The sequence below is a fragment of the Ovis canadensis genome, chromosome 20, assembly GCF_042477335.2.
Source record: "Ovis canadensis isolate MfBH-ARS-UI-01 breed Bighorn chromosome 20, ARS-UI_OviCan_v2, whole genome shotgun sequence".
In the NCBI taxonomy this organism is placed as follows: Eukaryota; Metazoa; Chordata; class Mammalia; order Artiodactyla; family Bovidae; genus Ovis; species Ovis canadensis.
This window is the reverse complement of record NC_091264.1, coordinates 56,119,673-56,144,657: the sequence shown is the minus strand read 5'-3', so window position 1 is coordinate 56,144,657 and position 24,985 is coordinate 56,119,673. Positions and strand designations below refer to the sequence as shown.

Here is a 24,985-nt window from a genome sequence, read left to right as displayed (position 1 = left end):
CTTCCATGGGAACTGGTTTCATTTTTATATAGTTGTAATTGTTAGAAAATGTGTGTGTGTGTGTGTGTGTTTAAATTGATCAGAAATGGGCTTCCATAGAACCTGGCACCGGAAACCAACCAGGACTGACTGACCTGGAAACCCCTATTGCTTGCACTCCAGTATTTGAGTGCTCGGAAGAGGGTTGGAAGACTCTGCCCAGACCTGTGGCTAAGTGGATGACATGGCTTTTCTGTATCAACGACCTGATCAGTTTTGAGACAGTCAATTAGAAGAACTCTTGGTGCAGTTAGAACATGTTAATTCAATAGTCCAGGATTTTGAAGCGAGGGCCACGGAGAGAAAATTTGAATTGTTAGCAAATTCATTTTATATTAAGGCCCTTCTGGGGCTTTATTGAAACTGACATTGGTAAGAATTTACACCATCAATGGAAGTTGGGGTAGGCACTCGAGTACATTTAAAATAGTCATGCATGCCCATGTCTGCAGCCCCAGCCCTTCTCTATGAGGCTGAGTTTGTAGGAGACGTGGCAATCTGCACCCAACCGATCATGTACCTTCATAAACCTGGCTAAGGAAGAAAGCATCTCATGTTCTTATGTGTCTCTCTGTTGGTTTTGGTTTTTGACCAAAAATCATAGAAAAATAATTTGCAACTGGGAGCCGTGAGTTTTGTCAGTTTGGGGCTTTCTTTGGGTTTTGTGGCATGGTAATGGGGGGGTACACCCCTTCACCCAACAAATAAAGTCACCCTGGGAGGATATGGTTAACTGCAAGCTTAATGAGATCCTACTGGGTGATGTGACTACTGAAATATATGCCAACTTTCAGATGGTGCAGAGAAATAGAAATGATCTTATTGCGTATGCTGGTCCTCTTCTGGGATATTATTCATATTTGTGTTTAATTCTGTGTCACCTTTAAAGGGAAGTCGTCCCAACGTGGGTAACCAGGGAATGAGAGCTTGAGAGATCACGTCACACTGATTCAAGGAACTCACCACTTCTCAGTGTCCTAACTTTTTTGTTGATTTCATTCTTGCTATTTGGTCACTTGTTTTTCACTCAGTTAAAAGAAGTCAAGGAAAGAGTTCTCAGAGTATATTAATACAGACTTCTTATTTCTGAGAGTAGAAATGGCGACTAGGGTTTCATCTCATCTTCATCTTTGCCTGTTTTCCGATGGAAGGTAGAAAGTGACAGGAAATGGGCAGGATGGGGCTCGTCTGAAAGTTTACAGCAGAGCTTCTGAAACTTTAATGTGCGCGGGCATCACCAGGGAGTCTTAAACTGAGCCTGCATCTCTGCAGGCTGCCGAGTAGTTGAGGCACTTGTAGCCTTTGGAGCGCTGTTGGGTCTCCAGGCTGGCCTGTGGGCTTTGGAGAGCCTTTGGCGGGGCTGTCTGCCGCACGGTGTGTGGTGTCTTCACGCGCTTGCTTTCTGTGCCCCCTTTTCTTACATGTCTGTTACAAAGCTTGGAGCAGCTAGAGGTTATGCTGTTGTTTTTCCTTTCAATGGAAAGATTATGATGAGATACATTCTACTTTAACGCCTGAGCCCTTGCCATTTTCAAACTTTTTTCAAACAATGGTAGATGTTTTGCAAATGAAAACAAAACCCTGTCACTTGTACTTTCAAAGATCTTATTACTTAGTCTTCCATTTGCCAAAGAAAGTGATTTTTCGAAGTCAGTATCAAAGCAGATCTATGTGATGACTCCCCCCTCTCTCCCTCTGTCTGCCAGCAGATCTAATTTTTTTTCTTTAAATTTCAGTGTTTGCAGAGCATTTTGGGGGGCTCGGTGGGGTAAGAATGAGGATGGGTGGTGTGTCATCTGGGAGTTGACTCTTCTTAAAATTTAGATGGTCTATTAACCTGGAGGTCTTATCATGGAAACTCCAAATGACAGGAGCTGTTTTTAAATCATTAATGCCACTCGCTCACCAGAACTGGCCACACACTCTGGGCAGCTGAATTTGCATCCGAATGAGACGGCTGGACGCTGGATCAGTGGTGTGACTTCTCCTGTATCTGCCTTTATTAAGCTGACCAGTAAAGCAAATGGGCCGGGTCTGGGTGTGGTGGAGGAAGCCTGCTTTCGTGGAGAAGGGCTTGCTCTCTGCTCTCAGCACTGCGGTGCAGATCCCGGGTGATTCCCTCTGAGGAACGCGAGAGCCACTAGACCCACGAAGGTCAACAGGGGATCGTGAGGCTTTTGAACACTGAGGCACCACTGGCTTTCCAGTTGATTTGAAGATAGTGATTTGGGGCTGAATAAGTGAATAGAGAGGTGCGAGGAGATAGAATGAGGGGCTCCTGGGAGATAGGAAGAAGGAGCCCGCAGAGATGGGTGGCAGGGCGAGGAGGAGAGAACTCAGAGGGCTGTTTTGTGAAGGAATCTGTGTAGCGTTTAACTGAGGTGAAGGGACTATGGGGCAGTGGATTTGGGCTCTGTTAGGCCACGTGGACTTGGAGATGGGCGCTGTCTTCACAGGGAGCTTGCTGGTGGCAGAGGGGTGGTGCATGGGTGTTAGGTCGATGACAAGCTTACCACTGAGAATGCGAGGTGTTGCCCGGCCCTGTTGGAGTCGTCACTGTGGGGCCCTTTTTACGGGGATAGTGTGTTTTCAGTCAAGGAAATTGGAGTGATTTCAGGCCCTTCACTTAACCCATCCTAGAAATTTGGCACCAACAGGCCGGGTGTGGGTGGGTAACATGGGAAGCATGATGTTGAGTCAGCCCAGTTTTCAGCATCCTGAGCTCTCACCCAGTGACGGGAGCTCGGATAACACTGTGAGGAGCAGGAGAAATGACTCTACGGCTGGTTAAATAAGACAGCTACTGGAAAAGGGAAAAGAAGACGGAAGGGCTGGACTTAAAAGGTCATGGAAGCTCTTGGGGCGGGGGCGGAGTTTGCCTTTGGAGTTCCTGACTTCTAATGAGAGAATTAGGCTTGGGCTATGTTCTAAAGCATTCAGTAGAACTTGGATTGTTCAGAACTACGAGAAGGCAAGTGTTAGGCCCCTGAAGTACCTTCTTCTTTCCAGCTTCCTAGGACACCTGGCTTGCAGGGCCCTGTGTGCCTCGTGGCTGGCTGCAAGCCCACCTTGCCAACCTCCCACTAGAGAGGGGTGTGCTCTGAATGTGGGGATGCGTCATGACTGCAGCTGTGAACAGCATTTTGAGTTCTAATTTCTAAATCATTACTTAACCCGCTGAGCTTTTGGAGACACAGCAGAGTTGACTTCTTACCTATTAGGTTTGTGTTTGGCATCAACACTGAGGGAGGTGACAAGTCTTGACCAGCACTCTAGATTCTAAAAGAACTCGTGTGTGTGTGTGTGTGTGTGTGTGTGTGTGTGGTTTATTTTTTATTTTTAATGTCTAGAAACCCTGTATTCTGAGTCCTAGATTTCCTTCTCCTATATTTATAAGTATCTTGTTGGGCTTCCCTGGTGGTTCAGAAAGTAAAGAATCTGCCTGCAATGCAGGAGACCCGGGTTCGATCCTTGAGTTGGAAAGATCCCCTGGAGAAGGGAATGGCACCCCACTCCAGTATTCTTGCCTGGAGAGTCCCTGGAAGCCTTACAAGTCCATGGGGCTGTAGAAAGTTGACAGGACTGAACAACCAACACACTATCCAGGTAGGTGTCACGGAGCTGCTGATGCTACTAAGTGAACGTTAAATGTGTCTTCCTTTGCAGAAGTTTTCCTCTCATAAGGTTTGTCTTATTAGACATCAGTCTTCAGGGTGTTTAATCCTCCCTTTGGAAGGCCTGGAGTCAGAATGAAGGCTGCAGTCTGAACAGGAAGCAGTAAATCGTCATAGGAATTTTACATTGAAAGCTATTTTGGGGGCTTTACAGTTTATAAACTGTGTGTATGTAGGACATAATCACTTATAATCATGGCCTGGTTTGTTGTGAGGACTTAATTGCTGAGGATAGGAACCTGGGGTGGTGAAGACCACTCTGCCCCGCGGCCTTCCCTGTGCCCTGGAAGGTGGACTTCAGCCCATGAGCATGGCTTCTTCCCAAGGCTGAGACTGTCACTCAGTTGCAACTGATATGCTAGAGGCACGTTCACGCACACTCAGGGGACTTGCTTGCTGCCAAGAGTGAATTCATTGTGCTTTTCACCTCTTGTGAAGCTGAATCATTGGCCTTTTTGGCAGGTTGGTTCCTTGGGCTCCTCAAGTGGGGTCTGGTCAGAGCACTTGGTTTTCCTGGTTTTCAGCCGTGTAGTTGGCTGGCCTCTGGTGACTTGCGGAGTGGTGGTTAAGAAGCTGCGCGTGCTCCTCCCGTGGCGTGGAGGCAGAGTCTGCTGGTCGCTTGCAGTCTTCGTGTGCGAACTTGAGCACCACCCTGGTCTGTAGATGCCTTGGTGCTTTCAGGAGAGCCACTGGGGAGAGAGGGTGTGTCTTCTTCTCCTGGAGGTAATGGAAGGGAAGTCTCGGCAGGTGTGAGGCACAAAGGACACCCCAGGAAAGGTGGAAATCCTGGCTCTTTGCTCCCAGGCCTTCTCTTCCCCTTCTTACAGAAGATGGAGAATCACTGTCATTCTAGGAAATCCTGGAAGATTAACAGGAGCACAGCTTCCGTTATGTGGGGCTTACAGACTGTGTGGTTGGATTTCTGAGATGAAGTGTGTGTTTATGCAGAGTTTAGGAATTTACGAGCTGGAGAATATCTTGGATAATCTACCTCCCTTATCTCCGCGGGAGGAGGCTTTAGTGACTTAAGTGGCAGGGAGTGAAAACCAGTTCTGTAGGGTGTGGAGTGCAGCAGCACCGGCCTGACCCTGACATATTTGGCTTCCTGTTGAACAAAAGGAACCCGAAGAACCAGAACCCCGCTTTGCTGTTGTTCAGTTGCTCAGTCGTTTCTGACTCTTTGCAGCCCCACGGACTGCAGCATGCCAGGCTTCCCTGTCCGTCACCATCTCCTGAAGTTACTGGGGTGTTAATGTCTTACTTACTTGCTTAAGGCCCCAAGTACCCAAGAAGCCCACAATCCTTCTATCTCTAAATTGAACTCTTAGAAAAATGAAGTCTTGAAGTAGGTGTGTGACTGTAAGCACTTCTCAGATTAGCAGATGTCCACAGGAGATCAGATGCCCACTGTAAGCAGATGTCCACAGGAGAGAACCTGTGAGGGTCTCAGGCTGTGGGAAGCAGCTCTTTAAACCTTGAAAGCCTTCTTGCTGGTTCCCTGAAAGAGTTAACTCGGTTGGCGCACCGTACTATATCAGCCATCTCCAGCCACCTCCGTCTTCCCAGACTGGGCCCCGGTCCTGCCCTCTCCCCGCTCGTCTGCAGTCTGTCTTTGCTCTCGGAATTGCCAGAATGGTCCCTGGGTGGGCTGCTGGTTCTTGGTTCCCCCGTCCTCCCAGCCCGCCCCTTGTCTTGGTCACTGCTCTCTCAAGCGCTTACACTGGATCTGATACAACAGACCGTTAAATGAGACCTTCGAGACCTGATAGTGTCTGTATTCTTCTTTGGAAAACCACCCCCCCCCCCGCCCCCGCCCCCTGCCATCCCATTTGCTATTCCACCAAGATCCATTGCCCCTTTTCTGCAGTGGTCTCTCTCCCTCTCACTTTTTTTTTTTGTGAATCATTCCCTTGAAAGGCCAGTGCAGATTCGGTTTCATTTCTTCTGACTGAATGGTAAATTCCTTGAAAGCAGCACCAACTCCCAACAACATTTCCCAAAGAGTGGGGCACGTGCTTGTGAGGTGCCTACGCTCTGGAATTGCTCACTCTAAAGAGCTCGAGTACAGTGATGCATTACCCTTCCTGTTGTGGCTGCTGTAACACTCTTTTCTAAACTTTGCCAAGAATATAAAACTTCAGTATCACCAGTTAATGATGGGATTTGGGCACGGGGCATGTGAAGGGAGATGCTCTTCCAGTCCCGTTACAGCCTGAGGGGTGGCCCTCCAGGACGGACCAGTGCCCTCTCTACAGCACGTAGTTCTCATCTTTGGAGCTGGGTCTCAGTTCCGTAATACTTGCTTGGGATTTTCTTTTTTTTTGAAGTTTATTCTCACTCTTGAACATTTGCTTGCTTTCTTTGAAGTAACGCCCCTCTACCCATTCTTCCTTGTTTCCCCAGGATGACAGTGATGGGATTCCGTGGTCAGAAGAAAGGGTGGTACGTAAAGTCCTTTATTTGTCTCTGAAGGAGTTCAAGAACGCCCAGAAGAGGCAGCACGGGGAAGGCATTCCTGGGAGCCTGAAGGCCGTGAATGGTGAGTTGCCTGTTCTTTCGGGTTGGATGCCGTTCTGGGCCCGGCCTTGTTTCTGAAATGGATGTGCTTGCTCGGGACGGCTTGTGCTCCTCAGGCTGGGCCCCTTAACAGCAGTTACCCTGGTTGGGTTTATGGACTCATTTCTCCTTTATATGCTGCATAACATGATTGGCAAGGTGCCTTTGTTAGTCTGTGCCCTGTAGACAAGACCAGGGCTGCGACCTGGTTTCTGCTGTTCGCTGGGTTGTGTATAGAGCTGGATATACAGGTTTTTCTGGGAGCATCTGTCTTTCTATCCAAGTAGGAGAGCAGAAGCAGCCTTGGATGATCTTGCTGAAATGTGGCCCCTGTTTACAGAGGAAGCAGCGTGAGTCTGTGCTTGCTGCCTGTCTCGCTGTGTGTCTGGCTCGGAGCCTCCCAAGGCCCAGGCCGGTGGCCTGCATGGCGGCGGGCAGACAACACAGGCAGGGCTGCCGTGCATCCAGTGTCCCTCCTCCGGGGTGGTGTCAAGTGGATCCCCGAAGCCTGGAGGGAAACTCGCCCCTGAGTCTGAGTCTGATGTCTCTTTTTGACAGGGTTAGTGTGACTCAGATGGCATCAGCCAGTGAAGGCCGTTTCGGAACAAGCATTTGGTTACTGTTCGTATTTTATCTCAAGGGTTGTGGCTGTGGTAGCAGCATTCCACAGCCTCTCTTGTTAATTTCTTAGTTTAAACATGAGTGAATTGACCATGTTCTGCTTGTATTTGTTTGAAGTAAGGAAACGAGGAAGAGGAGAACCTAGTACTCTTTGTGTCGTCACTGTGATGTTGGAGTAGTAAAATCATGGCGCATGGGAGCCTGGCAGCTTGCCAGGCTGCTGAGTGACTTCAGGTTGACTTTAGGCTGTGGAGTGTTTTTCCATCCTGCTTAGTTGTGAGGTGATGGGAGCGTCTCGTTGAAACCGGTGCTTCCAGACAAGATCTGCTGGCACTCACTTCCCATAGGCGATGGATGGCCTTCCTGAATGCGCCTGGGGTCTGCCCTGCCACCCACTCGTATTCTCCTGGCATTGTGTGACTGAAGGCCAAGCCAGTGTGATGGGGAAAGGCCCTTTTTGAATCCTGCGTGTGTGCGTAATCAAAATAATATGAGTACTCTGTTGCCACAGTGTACCACTCAGACCCCCGTTTTGGCATGAGTCTCCAATGGAGGAACCCCACTCATTCCTTGACTGCCTGGAATACAGTAAACGCTAAAGCCCACATCGTTTTAAAGAGCACTTGCGATCAGTCTTGCTCTCATTGTTTCACACTGAGCGTACTGTTCTGCTCTGAATGTTGGGGAGAGGGTGATTGGGGTGGCATTTTATTGGGTCTGAGGTCGTGGTAGACCAGTGGCTACTGTGGTGTTGAATTTCACTGCTGTGACGAGGCGCGCACTCTCACCCTGCTAATCAGGAGTGATGATGCCTTGGTGCCTTTGGAATTTTTTGATAAATAAAGATCAAACTAACTGGGAAAAAATCAACTTCTAGTACAGAAAGGTAGCCCGGTGTCTGGGATTGAATAGTGGTGAAATTAGGGTAAAAGAACAAAAACTGCAATAAGGCGTTCAGGAAGAGACTAGCCCTGCCAGCTAGTCGGCCAGTTGTAGCTCTTGTTTTCATCAGCATAGTCAGGGCTTGACGATAGTGAGGAAGGAATTTTAAGAAAAGCTGGCCTGTGCGTCTTCTCTATTGGGATCGTTGAAAACTTTATCAGAGTGAAAGGCAACAGAATTAAAGACTGACTTACCTCTTTTCTTTCTTTTCCTTCTAAACACCCAGACATCAAGGCTTCTGTCCTTCTGTTGTGAAGTTGCTGTTAGCATGCCCTTTTCTGGTTTGTGTTGCTGTTAGTGCAGGCCGTGTTCCAGGGCCACCTTTTTGCTATTCCTCATACTGTTTCGATAGCAGTTCTAAGTAAACGCATCGCCGTTTTAGAACCTGTGTATGTTTCAAGAACCCTTTTTTTAAAGGCAGTTTGCATGTTAAACAAATGTGCTTTCTTATTTAGGGGCTACTGGAAAGCATCAGCATCCCAGGTGGCGCTAGTTGTAAATAATCTGCCTGCCAATGCAGGGGATACAAAAGACGCCGGTTCGATTCCTGGGTTGGGAAGACACCCTGGAGAAGGACACAGCAACGCACTCCACTGTTCTTGCCTGGGAAATCCCATGGACAGAGGAGCCTGGCGGGCTACAGTCCGTAGGGTTGCAAAGAGTTGGAAGCGACTGAAGTGACTTTGCATGCATGCATGTACATAATGGAAAGCATGGAAACTAGACTTGTTACCATGGGAATAAGTCTTTCTGTGTAGGTCCCAGAGTCTCAGAGTGCTCTTCCTAAGGGGTGTGATTCAGAGAAAGCAGAAATAGCAGGCAGCCTCTGAGACTCTTGGGAAGTAATAAGGATTGTAAGCAGTGTTATCTCTGAATGTGTATATACGTATGCTTCTGTGTGTGTGTGTGTCGAGTTTAGTCGCTCAGTCATGTCCGACTTTTGGTGACCCAAGGACTGTGCCTGTACCTGCCAGGCTCCTCTGCCCATGGGTCTCCAGGCAGGAACTCTGGGGTGGGCTGCCACGCCCTTGAGTGGGTGCCACGCCCTTGAGTGGGTGCATTCGTGGGCAGTGCATTCGTGTGCAGTGCAGTGACCTCGCCTGGACCTGGGCCTCACTGTGCCTCACAGCAAGCACTCTCTGGGATTCCTCATCGTGGGCGGGTGACGTTGGGGGTCATGGTGGCGGGGGAGAGTGGTTTCAATAGTCATGCTTTTTCATTTTTCTTTTTATTGTCTCCCATCTTCTCAAGATTCCCTTTCAAAAGTTGAAATAGTTGCATTAGTTTAGTGTTAGCTGTGACAGAAAGGTATCTGGTGGTAGAGTTTGAAGCGGTCTAGTCCGGAACCCTCGCTGGGAGGTGTGGTGGGAAACGGGATGGGACAGAGGGGAGGGCAGGTGCCTGCACCCCGTTCTGGGGGGGTGGTGGTGGGGGAGCTTCTGTCCCCTGTGCTCCCTTTCTCGTGCTTCATGGCGTGGGAGGGTCATGGGTAGGGGGGTCCACTCTGGGACCCGTGGCATTTGTAAGGGCAAGAAGACGTTCTCGTGGGGGCTGTTTGAGAATTTTCTGTGGTCATGACTCGCTGATGGCACACGGTTCCTTATAATGCAGTAGCAGGATTGTAATTACAGCTCAAGCCACGTAACTTTTTATCCAGTACTGATTTTCGAACCCAGAATGGAAGAGAATGGAAGAAAATGACACCTTATCCTTGCAACAGTGGTATGAGAAAGACGGTGTTTTGTTTTACCCCTGTATTTAAGCAAAGATGTTTCAGAATTACTTGTCTTGCTGGAGTTTCCTGGGAAAAAGCAATTTTAAAATGATTGTTTTGAGTTCACAGAACGGGCTTGACATAATTTTTATCTAATTGGGAAACGAATTGACATCAGTTCCGTGAAATCACGGGCATGCTAGGATGATAAACAAGCAGCCCCCTGCCCTGGCCTCTTGTGTGAGGGGCGCTGTTTGCTTAGAGGGTACATGTAGCAGCTCATCTGGGTGACTGAGCTCAGCTGTCCCACTTGGGCAGGTCTAGTAGAACAGTAAGCCAAGCAGATGTAAGATAGTAGTTCAGTTCAGTTGCTCAGTCGCGTGTGACTCTCTGCAACCCCATGGACTGCAGCACACCAGGCTTCTCTGTTTATCACCAACTCCTGGAGTTTACTCAAACTCACGTCCATCGAGTCAGTGATGCCATCCAGCCATCTCATCCTCTGTCGTCCCCTTCTCTTCTCGCCCTCAGTCTTTCCCAGAATCAGAGTCTTTTCCAGTGAGTCAGTTCTTTGCATCAGGTGGCCAAATTATTGGAGCTTTAGCATCAGTCCTTCCAGTGAATATTCAGAACTGATTTCCTTTAGGATTGACTAGTTAGATCTCCTTGCCGTCCAAGGGATTCTCAAGAGTCTTCTCCGACACCACAGTTCAAAAGCATCTCTCTAACGAGAGACTTCATAATTTATGTCATAAAATCTATGTTTGCCATCACTCTTGCTTTTGACAAGGGATGATTTTTTTTTTTTTTTTTTTTTTTGTCTTCCTGGAGGTGGTGAATGTGAGTCTGGGACAGCCTGGTGGGTTGTCTGTGTAGGAATTGCACCCGAGGTGACAGCTTGTTGGCTGTAGCCAGGCTGCTAGGGAGGCAGTGCTCAGATTTCTGCTGGATGCGAGCCCTCTGTCTCCTCGGTGCTAGAGATGGTGCCACTTTTCCCGGCCGTAATAAATTGACAAAAGCTTCTGAGAGCCTGGCAGAGGCCTCGGCCTTGGCCACTCTTCGAGGGCCCTTGGCCCTCTGGGGCTGAAATTAGGGACATTTAAATAATAACATGCTACACACATAATGAGTACACATAATTACACAGCCAGGGAGGGGAGCTATTAGCTGTCTTTGAATTTCATTTACTTTCTATAAATTTCATCTGAAATCCAGCAAACCCTCTGGCCAGCTAAAGCAGACTAGATTTAAGGGAAACTGGATCTTTTTTCTTAGAAGCTGACAGTAGTTGTGAGAGTGGGAACTTGTACTGCATGCTTGCTCTTTGCCGGTTGTTTATTGTTTTAGCACTTTACCTGTATTTTGCTCATTTAATCTTCAGAACTCACCATTTTATAGACGTAGAGGGAACTGTTAGGGTGATCAGCAATTTGCTTCCCCGACTAGTTCGAGACAGAGCCAGGATTTAAACCCTGGCTTTCTGCATTGAGCTCCCTTGCTTATAATCACCATTGAAATAAATAGAAGTCATTTTGAGACCTCCTGTAAAGATAGGATTCAAAAAATATGAAATCGTAGGAGTACTGTTTTTTTCAAGTAGTTTATTTTAAAGGAGATACTGTGAAGTCTTTCATGAGCAAGGCTAAGTCAGAAGAGGGGGCAATTCAAGTATTTATTCATGTGAGGGTGGTTCTGGGCTTTATTAGCACTTGTTAGTGAATTGATAGTCAGTGGAAATTAAAAAACTGCATTCCTCCTGACTAGTCACCCCCCTTACATGCAGCTACATTCATTATTACTTTGTGTTTCTTCACCTAGGGATACAAATTTGTAACTTTAATATTGTTGTTGAACCAGCCAAGTGGCAGAGGGCTGCCAGTCACGTCGAGGATGTGGGGAGACAGGGGTGTTGGCCTTGCTCGTGACCGCCGAGGACCAAAGGTAGAAGGGCAGGTTGGGACCCCATCTACGGCCACGCTGCCCTCATGTCTTTTTTAAAAGAGTAGGGTTTTCATTAGACTCTCTTAAAAATCTGAGTTTACTGATGTCTATGGAATGAGACAAGGGCATAGCTCCTGCAAATTCCCTATTTACAGGATGAAATGAAAAAAATGACTTGAGTCAAAATCAAAGCCAGGGCACCTTGTCTGATGAATGAAAGTTTCTTTTGGGGCACATTTGAAATAAATGCCATGGTTGTATGTCTGCCTTCCCCTGTCCTGAAGCTCTCAGATCTTCCACTTCTCAAGGCAGTCCCTGTTTCAACAGGAAAAACAATTTTTCCCTCCCTGGTGGTGGTTTTGTTCAGTCACTAAATCATGTCCGGCTCTTTGTGACACCATGGACGGCAGCACGCTAGGCTTCCCTGTCCTTCACTGTCTGTCTCCTGGAGTTTGCCCATTCGTGTTCAAGTTGATGTCCATCGAGTTGATGATTCCATCCATCTCATCCTCAGTCTTCCCCCTTTTCCTCCTGCCCTCAATATTTCCCAGCATCAGGGTCTTTTCAGATGAGTCAGTTCTTCGCGTCGTGAAGGGTGACCAAAGGGTTGGAGCCTCAGCTTTAGCGTCAGTGCTTCCAGTGAATATTCAGGGTTGATTTCCTTTACGATTGACTGGTTTGATCTCCTTGTTGTCAAGGGACTCTGAAGAGTCTTCTCCAGCACCACAGTTTGAAAGCATCAGCTTTCTTTATCGTCCAACTCTCACATCCGTACATGACTACTGGAAAAACCACAGCTTTGACTGCATGGATCCTTCTGCTTTTCCAAATGAACTTCTGTGGGTGGCAGTGCTCTTGGGCAGTGAGTTAAACTTTTCTCTTAACAGTCCAGTGTCTGAGACGTTTCTCACCTGGGTCCCCTGACAGCACTCCTTGGAAACGAGAGCTGCTTGCGGTGAGGGCAGATAAACGTCTTGAAAACAGCCTACGTTTATTCTTTGTTTAAAAACAAAGCTGCGTCTGTCTTGGAAAGTGGGACAGTTGAGCAGGCGTGACTTCTCTCTCGTAGGTGTCCTGTCATCAGTGTGTTCGTGACCCTGAGTAATGCAGGTGGGGTGTTTCTGGATAGCGCTCCCATCTGATCAACATTTGATAGGGTGCTTAGTACGTAGGAGGTATTGTGAGTAATAAAGTGGAACTGAAGTTGCTTATTTTGGAGGAGTCAGAATAGCTTATTTTATCTCATCTAAGATGTCATTGAGTGATGGCATTATTATTTTATGAAAGAAAGGAAAAAATGCTTCTAGTTTATCAGTGTAAGCCATCGTAATTGTGAGGTGCTTTCTAACAGAAAAATGTCTGAGACTTGGTATCAGTGAAGCACAGCAAAATACAACAAAATGCTTTAAAAAATCAGAGGTGCACGTGACCAGTTTGGTGTCAGGCTAACAGGGAGGCAGGTGATGTGAAAGACCCAGTGTTGAGCTCCTGGGAAAAGCTTCCGTAAAGAAGTTGCGTTCTGGCAGACCTTGAAACTGAGGGCTGCGAGGGCTGCAGGGCAGGACAGGGTGGAGAGGAGCAGCCAGTAGACTCGGCCGTGAGGAGTGATATCAGTCCAGCAGGGCACGGGGCAGGTGGCAGTGGCCGGCCTGCTTGCCCTGCTCTGGCCCCAAGGCAGTGGCGAGCCTTCCTTGGCTTAAGTTAGGGATGGTGAGAGCCAGAAGGGACTTCTGGAGGTATAGAGGTCAGCCGCCTCATTTTACAGAGGAGTAATTTTGAACCTTGCTGATGAGCTTAACTGGAAGGGATGGATGATGCCGAAGACTGATCGGAACCAGAAATCTATTTTAAATGATGGTGAGACACCAGGTTTCCCAGTCAGCAGGGCCATGTGCGAAGATTTCACGGAGAGGGAGGGATGGCGGTGCCTGTGGAGGTTGCTGCGTCCTCTCCTGTTTCCCGGCACTAGTGCGTGAGGTCTGCCTCTTCAGTCTGCTGCCTCTGGCAGTCCCGCAGCCTCCGAGCTCACTCGTGTTGCCTCCAGGCCTCTTGGCTTGGACCCGCTGGAAGCAGGAAGAGCGTGGCTCATAGGTGGCTCGGGGCTGGGGGCACAGGCCTGTGGTGTCTGAGTTTGAGAGAGTCCCACGGTGTTTTCCTGCCTGGCCCCGTCCTTAGAGCATCCACCTTTGAGGGGTGTGAAGGCCAGAGGATGGGAACCTGCTGTTCCCATCTGGGATGTTCTTTAAGGCTCTTCCTCCCACTAAGAGTCTGTCTGGTCAGCACCTCCGTCTGTGCACCAGTCCCCTTTTCTCATCGCCCCAAGGACAGCACTCCGGACAGTATTCCTTCTTTCTTTGTCCTTTATTTACTTCTTTACTAGATCTTTCCCATCAGTAGACAGAGCATGTTGCATTGATAGTTTCTCCTATTAAAAATAAACCCTCAGATAATCTATCTCCTTCCTTCTATTCATTTCTGTTCGTTCATTACTTTATAGAATTCCTCCAAAGAAAGTGTTCCAAGTCTCTTTCCCTCTGTTACTTATATTCACTTTAATATTCTCTTCCCGCCCGTTCTCTTTTGAACCCTTAAGAGTCGGGTCACTTTCCAAGGTTGATGCCCAAATCCAGTTTTCAGTCAGTCAGCCGCCCATGTGGCTGTGTTTGACATGACGCGTCTCACCTGAACTCTAGTTGCCTGTTCACCTTCCGGACTTTGTTTTGCTGGTAGGTCTCGTGAGCTTGGAGTGCACCAAGCCAACTCTGTTCAGTCTTATGTGCTCCTGCCTTGCTAGTCAATAAATGCACATTCCATTCTTCTAGTTGCTTTGATCAAAAGCTTGGAATTACCTGGTACTTCTCTCTCTCTTCTTTCCTCCAGATTTCACAAAACCTGGTCATTCTAAGCTCACAGTATCTTCTGAAATTGATTTTGTACCACTGCCACTGGTACACCACCTCTGGTTTGGGCCGAGACTCCTAAAGCTCTCTTTATGAAGCTCTTCTGCCTTTTCCTCCCTCTAGGCAGCAGCCAGTTCCTTGTAAGCAGGAATCGACATGTGCCATGTCCCACGTTGTGCCCCCATCTCAGCATGGAAGGCAGACATCCTTACCCTGGACGCCGGATGTGGTCCTCCAGCATCTCTCTGGTCCTGTCTGCCTGTCTCTCCCTCAGCCCCGTCTCACCTAGTCTAACTTTCCTGCTGCAGTTGGTAGTGTACTCTTGCCCCAGAATTTTGTGCTTGCTGATGTTTCTATTTAGAATACCTGTGTGACTTAAAGTACTTTGAGGTTCAGGGTCTTGGTACTGGAGATTTCTTCAAACGTCATTCAAAAATTGTGCCTTTGCCTGTTACCCTTTAGCTCCTCATCTTGTAATGTTTTTTCTGCGTCGACTCTGTCCCTGCCTGGCATTGTATTGTTTGTTTATTACAAGCTCTCTCCCTGTAGTAGATGGTGAGTTCCAGAAGGGAAACTCTCCGTCCGTGTTGGCGGCTGCTGTGTGCACAGCTCCTGGGTACTCTGCAGAGTGTGTGCTCACCTGCACCCTGGGCGTGCTCCTCTCTGTTCAGGATTCTCCAGTTCTCCAGACTTCATTTTTGAAATGGCATGGACCTCGACTTGTAACTCCCTCGCCCCAGATCACAAGCCGTGTCGTTTCCTGTTACCAAAATGCAGATTTATTCATAATTGTGATGTGTTTATAAGTCTCATCATCATAATTCTTGGAATTGGGTCCCCCCTTTACCCTTTCTTTCTGAACCACAGTTGTTGAATGCTTGCCTAGGTACAAGCTACACTGATTGGTAATTTTACCTTAAAATTGGGCTTTCTTAGGAAATGTTATTGCTTTTAATTCTCATACAAGTGTTTTACTATCATAACTTTGTGGGTTTGTTTAGTGGGCCTCATATATGGAAAGCAACATGTGTAAAGCTACGTAGCTGAGAAGTGGTCAAGTCAGGATCTGAACCCAGGACTCCTGGATCCAGATCTTGCCCCCACCTTTAAAAAAATAAATTTGAGGCAGTCTTTACACTCAGTGAAATCACCTCTCTTAGGTGTGCAGTTCAGTGAGCTGCCAAATACACATACACCCATGTGTTTAGTGTCCATTGTTGACCCAGGACTTTTCCAGTCACCCCAGAGAATGGCCCCTCCAATTCATTTGACCTCTTTAAAGAGTGTATGCACTTGGTGGTTTGTCAGCCTGGCTGTCTCTGTATTTAGAAGCTTTTATGACTTTATATGAGTTTGTAACTTTTACCCAGAATGTGCCAGCTGCTGGACAGTGTCTGTGGAGACTTGAAGGTGCCTCAAAGCCAGAGGCACATGTGTGTCCAGTGAGCAGCTCTTGGAGGTCTTGAGCTTGAATAGGGACCCCATGGTCAGACTGGCTCACGGCTGACACTCACCATCTCAATGGCGGTGCTCGTGGAGTCAGATGCCCCACCCTAAGCCGGCATCACAGTTTTCGTCCGAGCTGCCGTGCATGCCCAGACCAAGTGGGCTTTGAAATGCTTGCTTCTCATCCTCTTCCCTGTCACCTTTCTCTTGTGGCGTCCCCACCACCCCCTTTGTCCCTTTGTGACACTGTTTTTAGTCTGAGTATTAAGAATACTCAGCCTTGATGTTAATAGTTCAAGACATTCTGGAACTTGCTTTCAAGACCTGGCTTTTCTCCAAAAGCAAGCTGAAGGGGCGTCTGTAAGTCATGTTCCTTCTCTGCTGAGACAGTGTGTTTTCAGTTAGATTTCTTGTGAGGACCCTGTGACCTGCCTGGTGGCCGTGAGGATGCAAAAACATACAGTGGCAGCGTGGTGAGATGGCTGATTGCTGTCTGTTTCCTTGTGGCTGTGGTGTAAGCCTGTGTATCAGTCATCCAGTGCTGCCTGAAGAAAATGTCACAGACTGGGTGGCTTAAAAAAACACAGAACTTTAATTCTTAAGGTTCTGGAGGCTGGAAGTCCAAGATTCAGGGTTCCAGTTGCTTCAGTTCTTGGTGAGAACTGAAGTTCTTGCTTCCTGGCTGAGAGAGAGAGCTTTGGTTTCTTCGCTTCCCCTTTTTATAAGGACATCACAGCCCAATCAAATTAGGGCCCCACCCTTATGACCTTGTTTAACCTTTGTCACCTCTTTACACACTCAGTCTTCAGATGTAGTCACATTGGATGCTGGGGTTTCAATTGGATTTTACGGGGGAGTCACATTAGGTTTGTAACAGTCTCATATTCGGTAGGGATTTGTGATGGTGACAGTTCTTTTATTTTAGATTAAGTTAATTTCCATGTTAATCTGCACCATCTTTCTCTTTGTGAGACTGGAACAGTTTCCTGGCAAGTCAGGAACCTCTGAGGGCTGCGTGACCTCAGAAGACACCGCTCCTCTCAGTTGGGTGGAATTCTTGGACATGCACTTACTGCGTGGTTGCTCCTGTGAGACCACGTGGATTGGCCCAAGTCCTTTACTTCACTGGGGGTTGAAACATGGCTCACCTGCACCAGGAGCTGCCTTCCAAGGCCAGGGGCCCTTACAGAGGGCAGACAAGGTGTGCTGTAGGCTCTGAGGGCTTGGGAGGGGACTGGCAATTGAGACGGCTTAGGAAGGATGCTTCTGTCCTTGAGTTTGAAAAAACTCATAGGATAATTTGAAGTTGGGGGATTCCTGTTCGTAGTACATTTATCCATCCTATGTGTCTGAATGTTATGCCCTAAATGTAATTTAGGGCAGTGCTTTCTACTTATGTTAACTTCTCAGCAGGTATGGAAAGGAAGGCCCTGCACGGTCACCAGGTAGGGCTGCACTCGGCCAGAGGACATTTGCCCATGCGAGTTTTCTGTGTTCATTCTTGGCAGGCAGTGATAGCACCTGCCTCTTGCTGCTTGGAGAAAGGCCTCGTGCGTTTTCTAAATCTTACACGTTTCATGATTCGAATCCTGTGATATGTGAGTTTATGCAGTTTATAATTGCTATCAGATCAACCACAGTGGACTCTTGCAGTTTTGCTGTGCTTGTGAATTTCTTAGATCCCATTTTCCCCAGATTTAGAGGACCTTTTAACTTGGTTTTTGAAAATAACCTATTATTACTTGAGCCACATAAAATGTTTAGAGTCCTGTCCAGCATATATTTAAAGCCAGGAGAGTGATAACTGGATATGCTTTGAGGGAAATTACCCTACAGGCCACAAATCCCTTAATTTAGAATTTGTTACTTAATCTCACCTGCTGCCAAATCTCATATATCCTTCTGGCTTTCTCCATGGTCTTTAAGGTCCTTCTGCAGAGTCCCAGATTTAGCTTCCTCATGACTTCTTTCCAGAAAATTGTAAAACTGTGCAGGTCTCTCATTCAGGAGGTTTGGGGACAATGAGGGAAACAGGAACTGTTCCGTAACCTTAGTCCTGCCTCTGCAGGCAACACGTCACCAGCGTCAGCTTGGCCTGTCAGCCAGGCTGTCCCTGTCTTGTGCCAAGGAGAGTTTTTAGGGCTCCTCGTGCTGGACATCCTGGGACCTGGGTCCCCCCTCTCTGCACCGTCCCCTGGCCTGTCGCTGGTGCCCTTGGCTCAGTCACACCTTGGAGGTAACAAATCAGCTCCTTGTGGACACGGACAGGGCCTCTTCCCAGCTGCCCTGCCCTGCCCTTGTCTTTTGGGTTATTTCTTAACCAGGCCTGCGCCTCCCTTGGGCAGGTAGGTGGGCATCCTGGTCACACTTGGCACCTGGTCTTGATGACAGGGGACGCCATCTGGGCTTGAGACTCCAGGCCAGCTTGTGGCGGTGTCTGAAGTGGCAGCTTCCTTCCCGTTTTCCAGGGCTCTGCCTTCTGATGCGTGAAGGCAGCCCAAGGTCTCCATGTCGGAAACGTTGAACTGTTATTTCTGATGCTGTCCTCCTTTCCCATACGATTGGGTGTTTGTGAAGGGCCTCACTGAATGCAACTTGCTCCCTATCTTCTAGAGGGCTGAGGAGTCCTCTTCAGACATCATCTGGGTGGGTGACGTGCCAGTGGACATATTCCAGAATATTCCATCTTGGCATGCAGGGGGGCCTGCTGGTTTCTAGCAGAATCTGAGCTGCAGATTGCCCAGCCTGTACCCGAGTGGCTTTCCCCGTCTTACTCGGTCCTTGACCTGACTTTAGACAACCCAGGCTGTTTGGAAAGGCCTTTCCAGTGCTGCCGTTGTAAAGGGTGAGCTGGAAGCTTCTCAGCTGGCACTTTCTGAATTCCTCAGAGGAAAATATTGGCACACACTCCACTCTCTGCCTGAACCCTCCTTATAAATCGAGACGCCAAGAGTTAGGAAGCACAGGGCCAGGTTGAAGTGAGTATGTGTTTGGGGGTGGGGGAGAGGTACTATGTTGTCATCCAAGCTGAGAGAGCCGGCTGGTTCCTGATAACAGTCCCATATACTTCCTCCTTCTCCCCGTGTTTTGATGTTAATTTTCCTGCCACTGAAAATAGAAGTGTCTAGTGAATGCAATTTACAGTGTTTCTTTTTCTTTTTCTGGAGAGCCTTTTCTGCCGAAGATGCAAGTAGCGTTTTTGCTTTGTTTTTTCCTTCTCTTTTACAATTTAAATAAGAAGGCAGGTGGTAGGCTGCTTTATTCAACAAGTGTTGCACCTTTTAAGGAAAGTTTCCTTTTTTTCATTTTTGGCTTTTTTTCCTGTGGTTTTAGGGGACAAGGTGCTGAGATAAGAGGCAGGTGCTTGCCATTGATTTATTAGCCTGTTTGTTACCATCTGTCTGCCTCGCACTTCAGTCTGTTGATGGAAAGCCCGATGTGAATGTGCCTTGGGGTTGGAGAGATTTCCATCTTCCCAAGTTGTCTGTCTGACTGCAGAGCCTGTGTAATCACGTCTAGCCAGGCCCCCACAGGAGCCTGTGATGTGGCAAGTAACACTTGGGAGAGCATTGGCTTAGTTTCTCTGTCCAGCCTTGGACATTCCTACCGCTGCAGACGAAGGTCCTGCAAGGACACTGTCTCCAGCCCTGTCCACAGGGTCAGCCAGCACACTCTCCTCCCTCCTGGGGTCTCCCTTTATGGAAGAATTCCAAGGGAACAGGTTAAGATTGCCATCAAGTGGCTACTCTTGGTAGTGATGGGAGGCTGCACCGGCCACCACCACCAGCTGACTTGTCAGACAGTCTCTCCGATTTCCTAGCCCTTTTGTGGAGCAGATGCGCAGTTAAGAGTGCTTCCCGGCTGAGGAACTGACTGGGTTTCTTGGCGGGTGGTGGGCAGGGTGCGCTCAGTGCATCTGCACATGGTACACCCCCAGTGAGAATCACACGTCAGTGTGCCCCACAACCATGCCGTCCCGGGTAGACGCCGAGACTGGAGCAGGCCCTCGTCTGAGCTCAGGACCCTGGGGCTGCGAATGCACACGCTCCAGAGACTTTCTGGAGAGAACTGTTGGCCATTCATTCTCCCACCAGTCTTCGCCCAGGAGGCCACAGCCCTCCAGCTTCTCTCGTGGAAATTGGCAGAAGAGGGTCATGCCGTCGTCCGTGAGTGGGTGGCCCACAGTCCTGCCAGGGGTGAAGGAACTAGCAAACGTGCTTTGGCCACTCTCTCTTGGCTCCCACTTGGTTGTTTCCCAGCTCTGTCAAGTGGAGGAATAATTTTTTTTCTCAGAGGCAATATTCTCAGGAGTAATGGGATGATTTATTTAAAGTCCTTAGTCCCTGGCAGGAAGGAAGCATTCAAAGGGCAGTTGTTATTGAGGTTCTAGATGTACATTACCTAACCACTTCTCATAAAAGCTGTAGCTAGGTCATAAAACAGCGTACTTAAGGGACTGTGTTAAAATCGGTTTGCTTTGTTCCCTGGGTGCCAGCATCCTGTAATTAGACCTCTCCCTAGAACTTGGAGAGTAGAAGCCCTGACCAAGCTTGAAGGAAATGATCCCTGTTTAGTTTCCCCCAGCAGGTCACTCCGCACTGGTGGGAAACCTTGTGTGTGTATGTGCTCAGTTGTGTCTGACTCTTTGTGACCCCGTGGACTGTAGCCTGCCAGACTCTTCTGTCCGTGGGATTTTCCAGGCAAGAATACCGGAGAGGGTTGCCCTTTCCTTCTCCAGGGGTTCTTCTCCGACCCAGGGATCGAACCTGTCTCTCTTACATCTCCTGCTTTGGCTGGTGGATTCTTTACCAGTGAGTCCCCTGGGAACCCCATTGGGAAGCCTGCCTAGTAGGAATAGTGAGAATTTATATGGGGGGGAATGCCCCTACCTGGGCACAGAACGCTGGATTCTGTAGTCCCTGAGAGGGCTCTTCTTCAGCTGGCACTTGATAGGCAGAAGAGAATGGATCTGTGCCAGCTGTGTTGAGGGGCAGGCAGAGGGAAGATGACTGGAGTGTTCCAGCATGGCGGCTAAACTTGGGGCAGAGTCAAGGGAGAAAACTCTCAGGGCTCTGTATTTTCGTCAGCCTTTTAGAAGAGATAGAGGTTATGTTACACTGCAGTCTGTCAAATTAGCCCCAAATGCCTGGATTCCAGCCATTGGACGCAGTATTGGATGCGGCAGAACGCTGATTGGTTGTGATATGCCCTGTCATGGCCCTGTCATTCTGGTCCTACCAGTAGCTGGGTATCGCTGTGAGCAGTCATCCTTCCTCTGGTTTCCTCCTTCAGTAAAAGAAAACCCTTGCCACCCCTTGTCTGTCTTGGTTCTGTTTTAGCGATGGGTGATGACAGGATGTGTTTATGGCAGGCTCATGTTCTTCCAGCTCACTTGATGCCCTGTGCTATTGGGTCACGAGACATTTGGAAGTCTTTACAGAATTTGGAAGGATGTGGATCTCAGGTAGTAAGGTGGAGGAAATGTGCTGGTGGGTGGGGTGTGCGTCCTTCCCCGCCCACAAGAATGCAGGCTGATGGTTTCTCTCTGGAGGTGTGTGTGTGTAGGAACTCAGGCAGCGAGCCCAGAGTCCTCTGTGGGTTCACACCTCTCAGTGCCTAGAGCCTGGAGGGTAGCAAGATTCGAGTCTTAACTCAGAGCCGTTTCATGTGACACTACTTTGTTCCTGAGTCTTAGTTGATGCTTGCTGACCTTTCACCCTCAAGCTACAACAGGATCTCCTAAAACCATTTGTGATGAAAAAAAATCCCCCTTTGGTGCAGTTGCTTCGCACAGAGAAAGTTTTTCTACAGTTCTTAGTTTTCTGAATAAGCTTGTGGCTTTTGAATAGTTCCAACCTCGTTTTCCTTTCTCCCTCCTGCAAGAGCCATCTGTGCTGCCTTGGAGGGGGTTTGTCTGCTCCTGCTCTGTTTGCCCCTCCCCTCCTTGTTGCCTGAAAAGAAGTCCCGTCTGTCTGCCATGCCCTGGGTGTGCTGGGCCTGTGTACTTAGCTCCTAGCAGAGAACAGCACAGAGACGCAGGGGCTGCTGCTGCGTCCTGAGACTAAATGCATGGAAATTCTACAGATCAGCACTAGCCAGCGGAGTTCTCTGTGATGATGGAGACGTGTCATCTCTGCATAGCAGCCACTAGCCAGTCGTGACTCTTGAGTCCTTGAGACCTAGCCCTAGCTGGTCTGGCTAGTTTTAGTTAATTTTAAAAGCCATGTGTGTGTGTGTGTGTGTGCGTGTGTGTGTGTGTGCGCGTGTGTGTGTGTGTGTGCGTGTGTGTGTGTGTGTGCGCGCGCGTGCGCGCGTGTTTAATAGCCACTTGTGACCAGAGTCTACCAAATTAGACCATGAACTTCGGAGAGAGGGCGAGCACAGTAGTGAATTTCTTCTGTCTTCCTGCTCTTGTTGTTTTTGGCTGAAAGCCTTTTTACATACCCCATGTCATCAATTTCAGAAACACTCCCAGCAAAGTGAAATGATACTAATATTTGTTTCAGATGCCTCTTAGTGTTTTGGGCAGCTTCAGGAGGCCCTTGCCCATGGTATTGTCATAAAATTCCTGTTGTCCTTGACTTTAGTGCAGCAGGTCTTCCACTGGCCCCAAAACCCCGCTCTTATTCTTACCTGCCTCTTATCCAGGTTTTCTGTTAGCATTGCGCCTAAGTGATGTTTAAAATAGCTGCATTTTTCCATTAATCAACTTGTTTCCTGGTTGGGTACTGCGTCTATGATGGCAGTGTTTGTATTTAAAGAAATTGATTTTGACTGTGGAAATTTCAGAAATTTATGAAGATTACCTCTGGGGAGAATACTGCTATTTGTTACTAGTTTGTTTTATTTTCTCTGGTCTGCTTTCTGGACATTTATATTTTTTAAACACAACTTGTTTAAAATTGTTTTATGTATGCAATGGAATCTCTACAATTTAAGTTACATTTTCTTTCTTCATGTTCCTAAGTGTTTGAAAATGTGATTTAAAAAAATCCTGTGTAATATTTAATACAATCATGTTCCATATTGAGCATTAGTCTTTAGTATGATACATGATACCTTAAGGAAAATACCACGAAGAATATAACAAAACTATTAATAGTGATTGATGTAATTTCACCTTATAAAAAAGAGGATTATAGTTGTGGTTTTTACGTAAAATTATTAGTCACAAACCAAGTTTATCAAAATTAGAGTATCAAAGATAAATAATTTGAGGAATACACAGAACAACTTTACAGGTGTAAATAAATTATTGTCTCCATTTTGTTAAAATCATTAAAAGATTAAATATGTATAAAACATAATGCGAAGGTTAGTGTTAAATTTATGAAAGCTCTAATTTCACCTGAAAACTTGAAGTTAATTCTCAAGAATTCTTTAATTTTGATTCATGAATGCCAGCAAATCAAGTGTATTATAAGTTTCATGAGGCATTCCTAGCAAAATACTTTTTTTAAACACAGAGATAAGTGTTTGACATATTTTCCTCTCTAGGAAGAAAAGTGGAGGGTTGCCTTTGAAAGCTTGGTAAGATGCAGAATGTGGCCCTCTGAGGTAATAGAGTGCTTCAGGCTTATAACGACTCTGAGATGGCCTCAAAAGAAGCACCTTATGTTTTCGACAGGATTCATTAGTCCTGAGCCACTTCTCTAGGCTTATGCTAGATTTTGAGGGTTATTATGAGCAAGAATAAATCCTCTTGGTCAGGAACCTGACAATCAGGTATGACATTGAATGGCACCTGTAGAGCAGGTGACACTGTCGCTAAAGGCTGAGCAGGAGGGGCTGCAGGACTTCCTGGGCAGACAGAGGAGAGACTGTCGCCAAAGAAGGAATGGAATGTGCAAAGGCACTGAGGCTTGAGAGTGCAGGGAATGATGGGAACACGTCATTGGCTGTGCGTGCCCCCCCCCCCCCCCCCCCCCAGGCCAGCTACTCCAGTGCCTTCATGGACCATCATGGGTCGTCCACGTTGCCAGGTTTGAAAACCAAAGCACTGATAGCTAGTCTGTCTATTGCATGGCTCAGAAAGCTGATACAGGAAAGCTTTGTTTCTTTAAAAATAAAAAAAATTTAAACCAGTAAAAGAAGCAACGAAATAATAAAGATGAACTACATTGAAATCCTTGCACAAAAATTCTTGTTTCTGTTTAATTTCTTCGTACTACTTCCTAGAAGTGAAATCGCTGATATGAAAGTTGCCATCCCCTTATCAGTATGTTGCCATACTTGCGGTGTGTGAGGCTGTAGGCTTTGTCAGTGTTGTGACCTGCCTCTGTTCTTGGTCTCAGTGCTGCTGTTCAAACAGCGCTTTCTGTTACTCTCTATCCTTAAGGAGGTAAAGTGCCCATGTTGTGATTCTCATCGAAGTCTACTTAATACTACTGTGATTAATTTTCAAAACCATAGTTTTGATACTCTAACTTTGCATCATTTCTCTATCTACCTTTTCAAATCCATTATCTGAATCATTTAAAAAAAAAACACACAAACACATTAGGGACTTCCCTGGTAGCTAGTGGTTAGGGATCTGCTTGCAATGCACGGGACACTGGTTCAATCCCTGTTTGGGGAACTAAGATCCTACGTACTGCAGAGCAGCTAAGTTCTTCTGCCACAGTTAAAGATCCTGCATGATGCAATGAAGCAAAATAAGTTTAAAAGCATTAAAAGCTTACATATATATGTATCTTCTGTTTCTTTTTACAATCAAATAATTAAAAAGTAAATATTACCCACAAAAATTGTATTTCACTAGCACCAAAGTTTTATTAAGGCATAAAAAGTGAAAGTCACTCTGTCACATCTGACTCTCTGTGACCCCATGGACTGTACCCCAGCAGGCTCCTCTATCCATGGGATTCTCCAGGCAGAAATACTGAAGTGGATAGCCATTCCCTTCAGATTGAACTCGGCTCTGTTGCACTGAGCACAGATTCTTTACCATCTGAGCCACCGTGGAACCCTTTATTAAGGCATGTAGGTAGCCCTTCATAAAGCACTCATCGTGTGTCATTGGTACTTGACATCTTAAACCACTGTTGTCCTTATGGTCATTTAACAGATAAGCAAAGTGAGGCACAGAGAGCTTTCATGAGAGCTTAAGGAGAGTTAAAGTTCTTCTTAACAGTTAATGGGAAGTAGAACTA

At 47.3% G+C, this 24,985-nt stretch overlaps 1 protein-coding gene across 12 annotated transcripts in view; it reads left to right on the top strand.

The window, feature by feature from the left end:
- JARID2 (jumonji and AT-rich interaction domain containing 2) overlaps positions 1-24,985 on the top strand; it is a 231,140-nt gene that overhangs the window by 100,571 nt on the left and 105,584 nt on the right. For all 12 annotated transcript variants that reach the window (XM_069563841.1, XM_069563848.1, XM_069563839.1 and 9 more), the window contains one exon: positions 6,117-6,252. In XM_069563841.1, the coding sequence (XP_069419942.1) occupies positions 6,117-6,252 (136 nt within the window). The remainder of the gene's footprint in view (positions 1-6,116; positions 6,253-24,985) is intronic.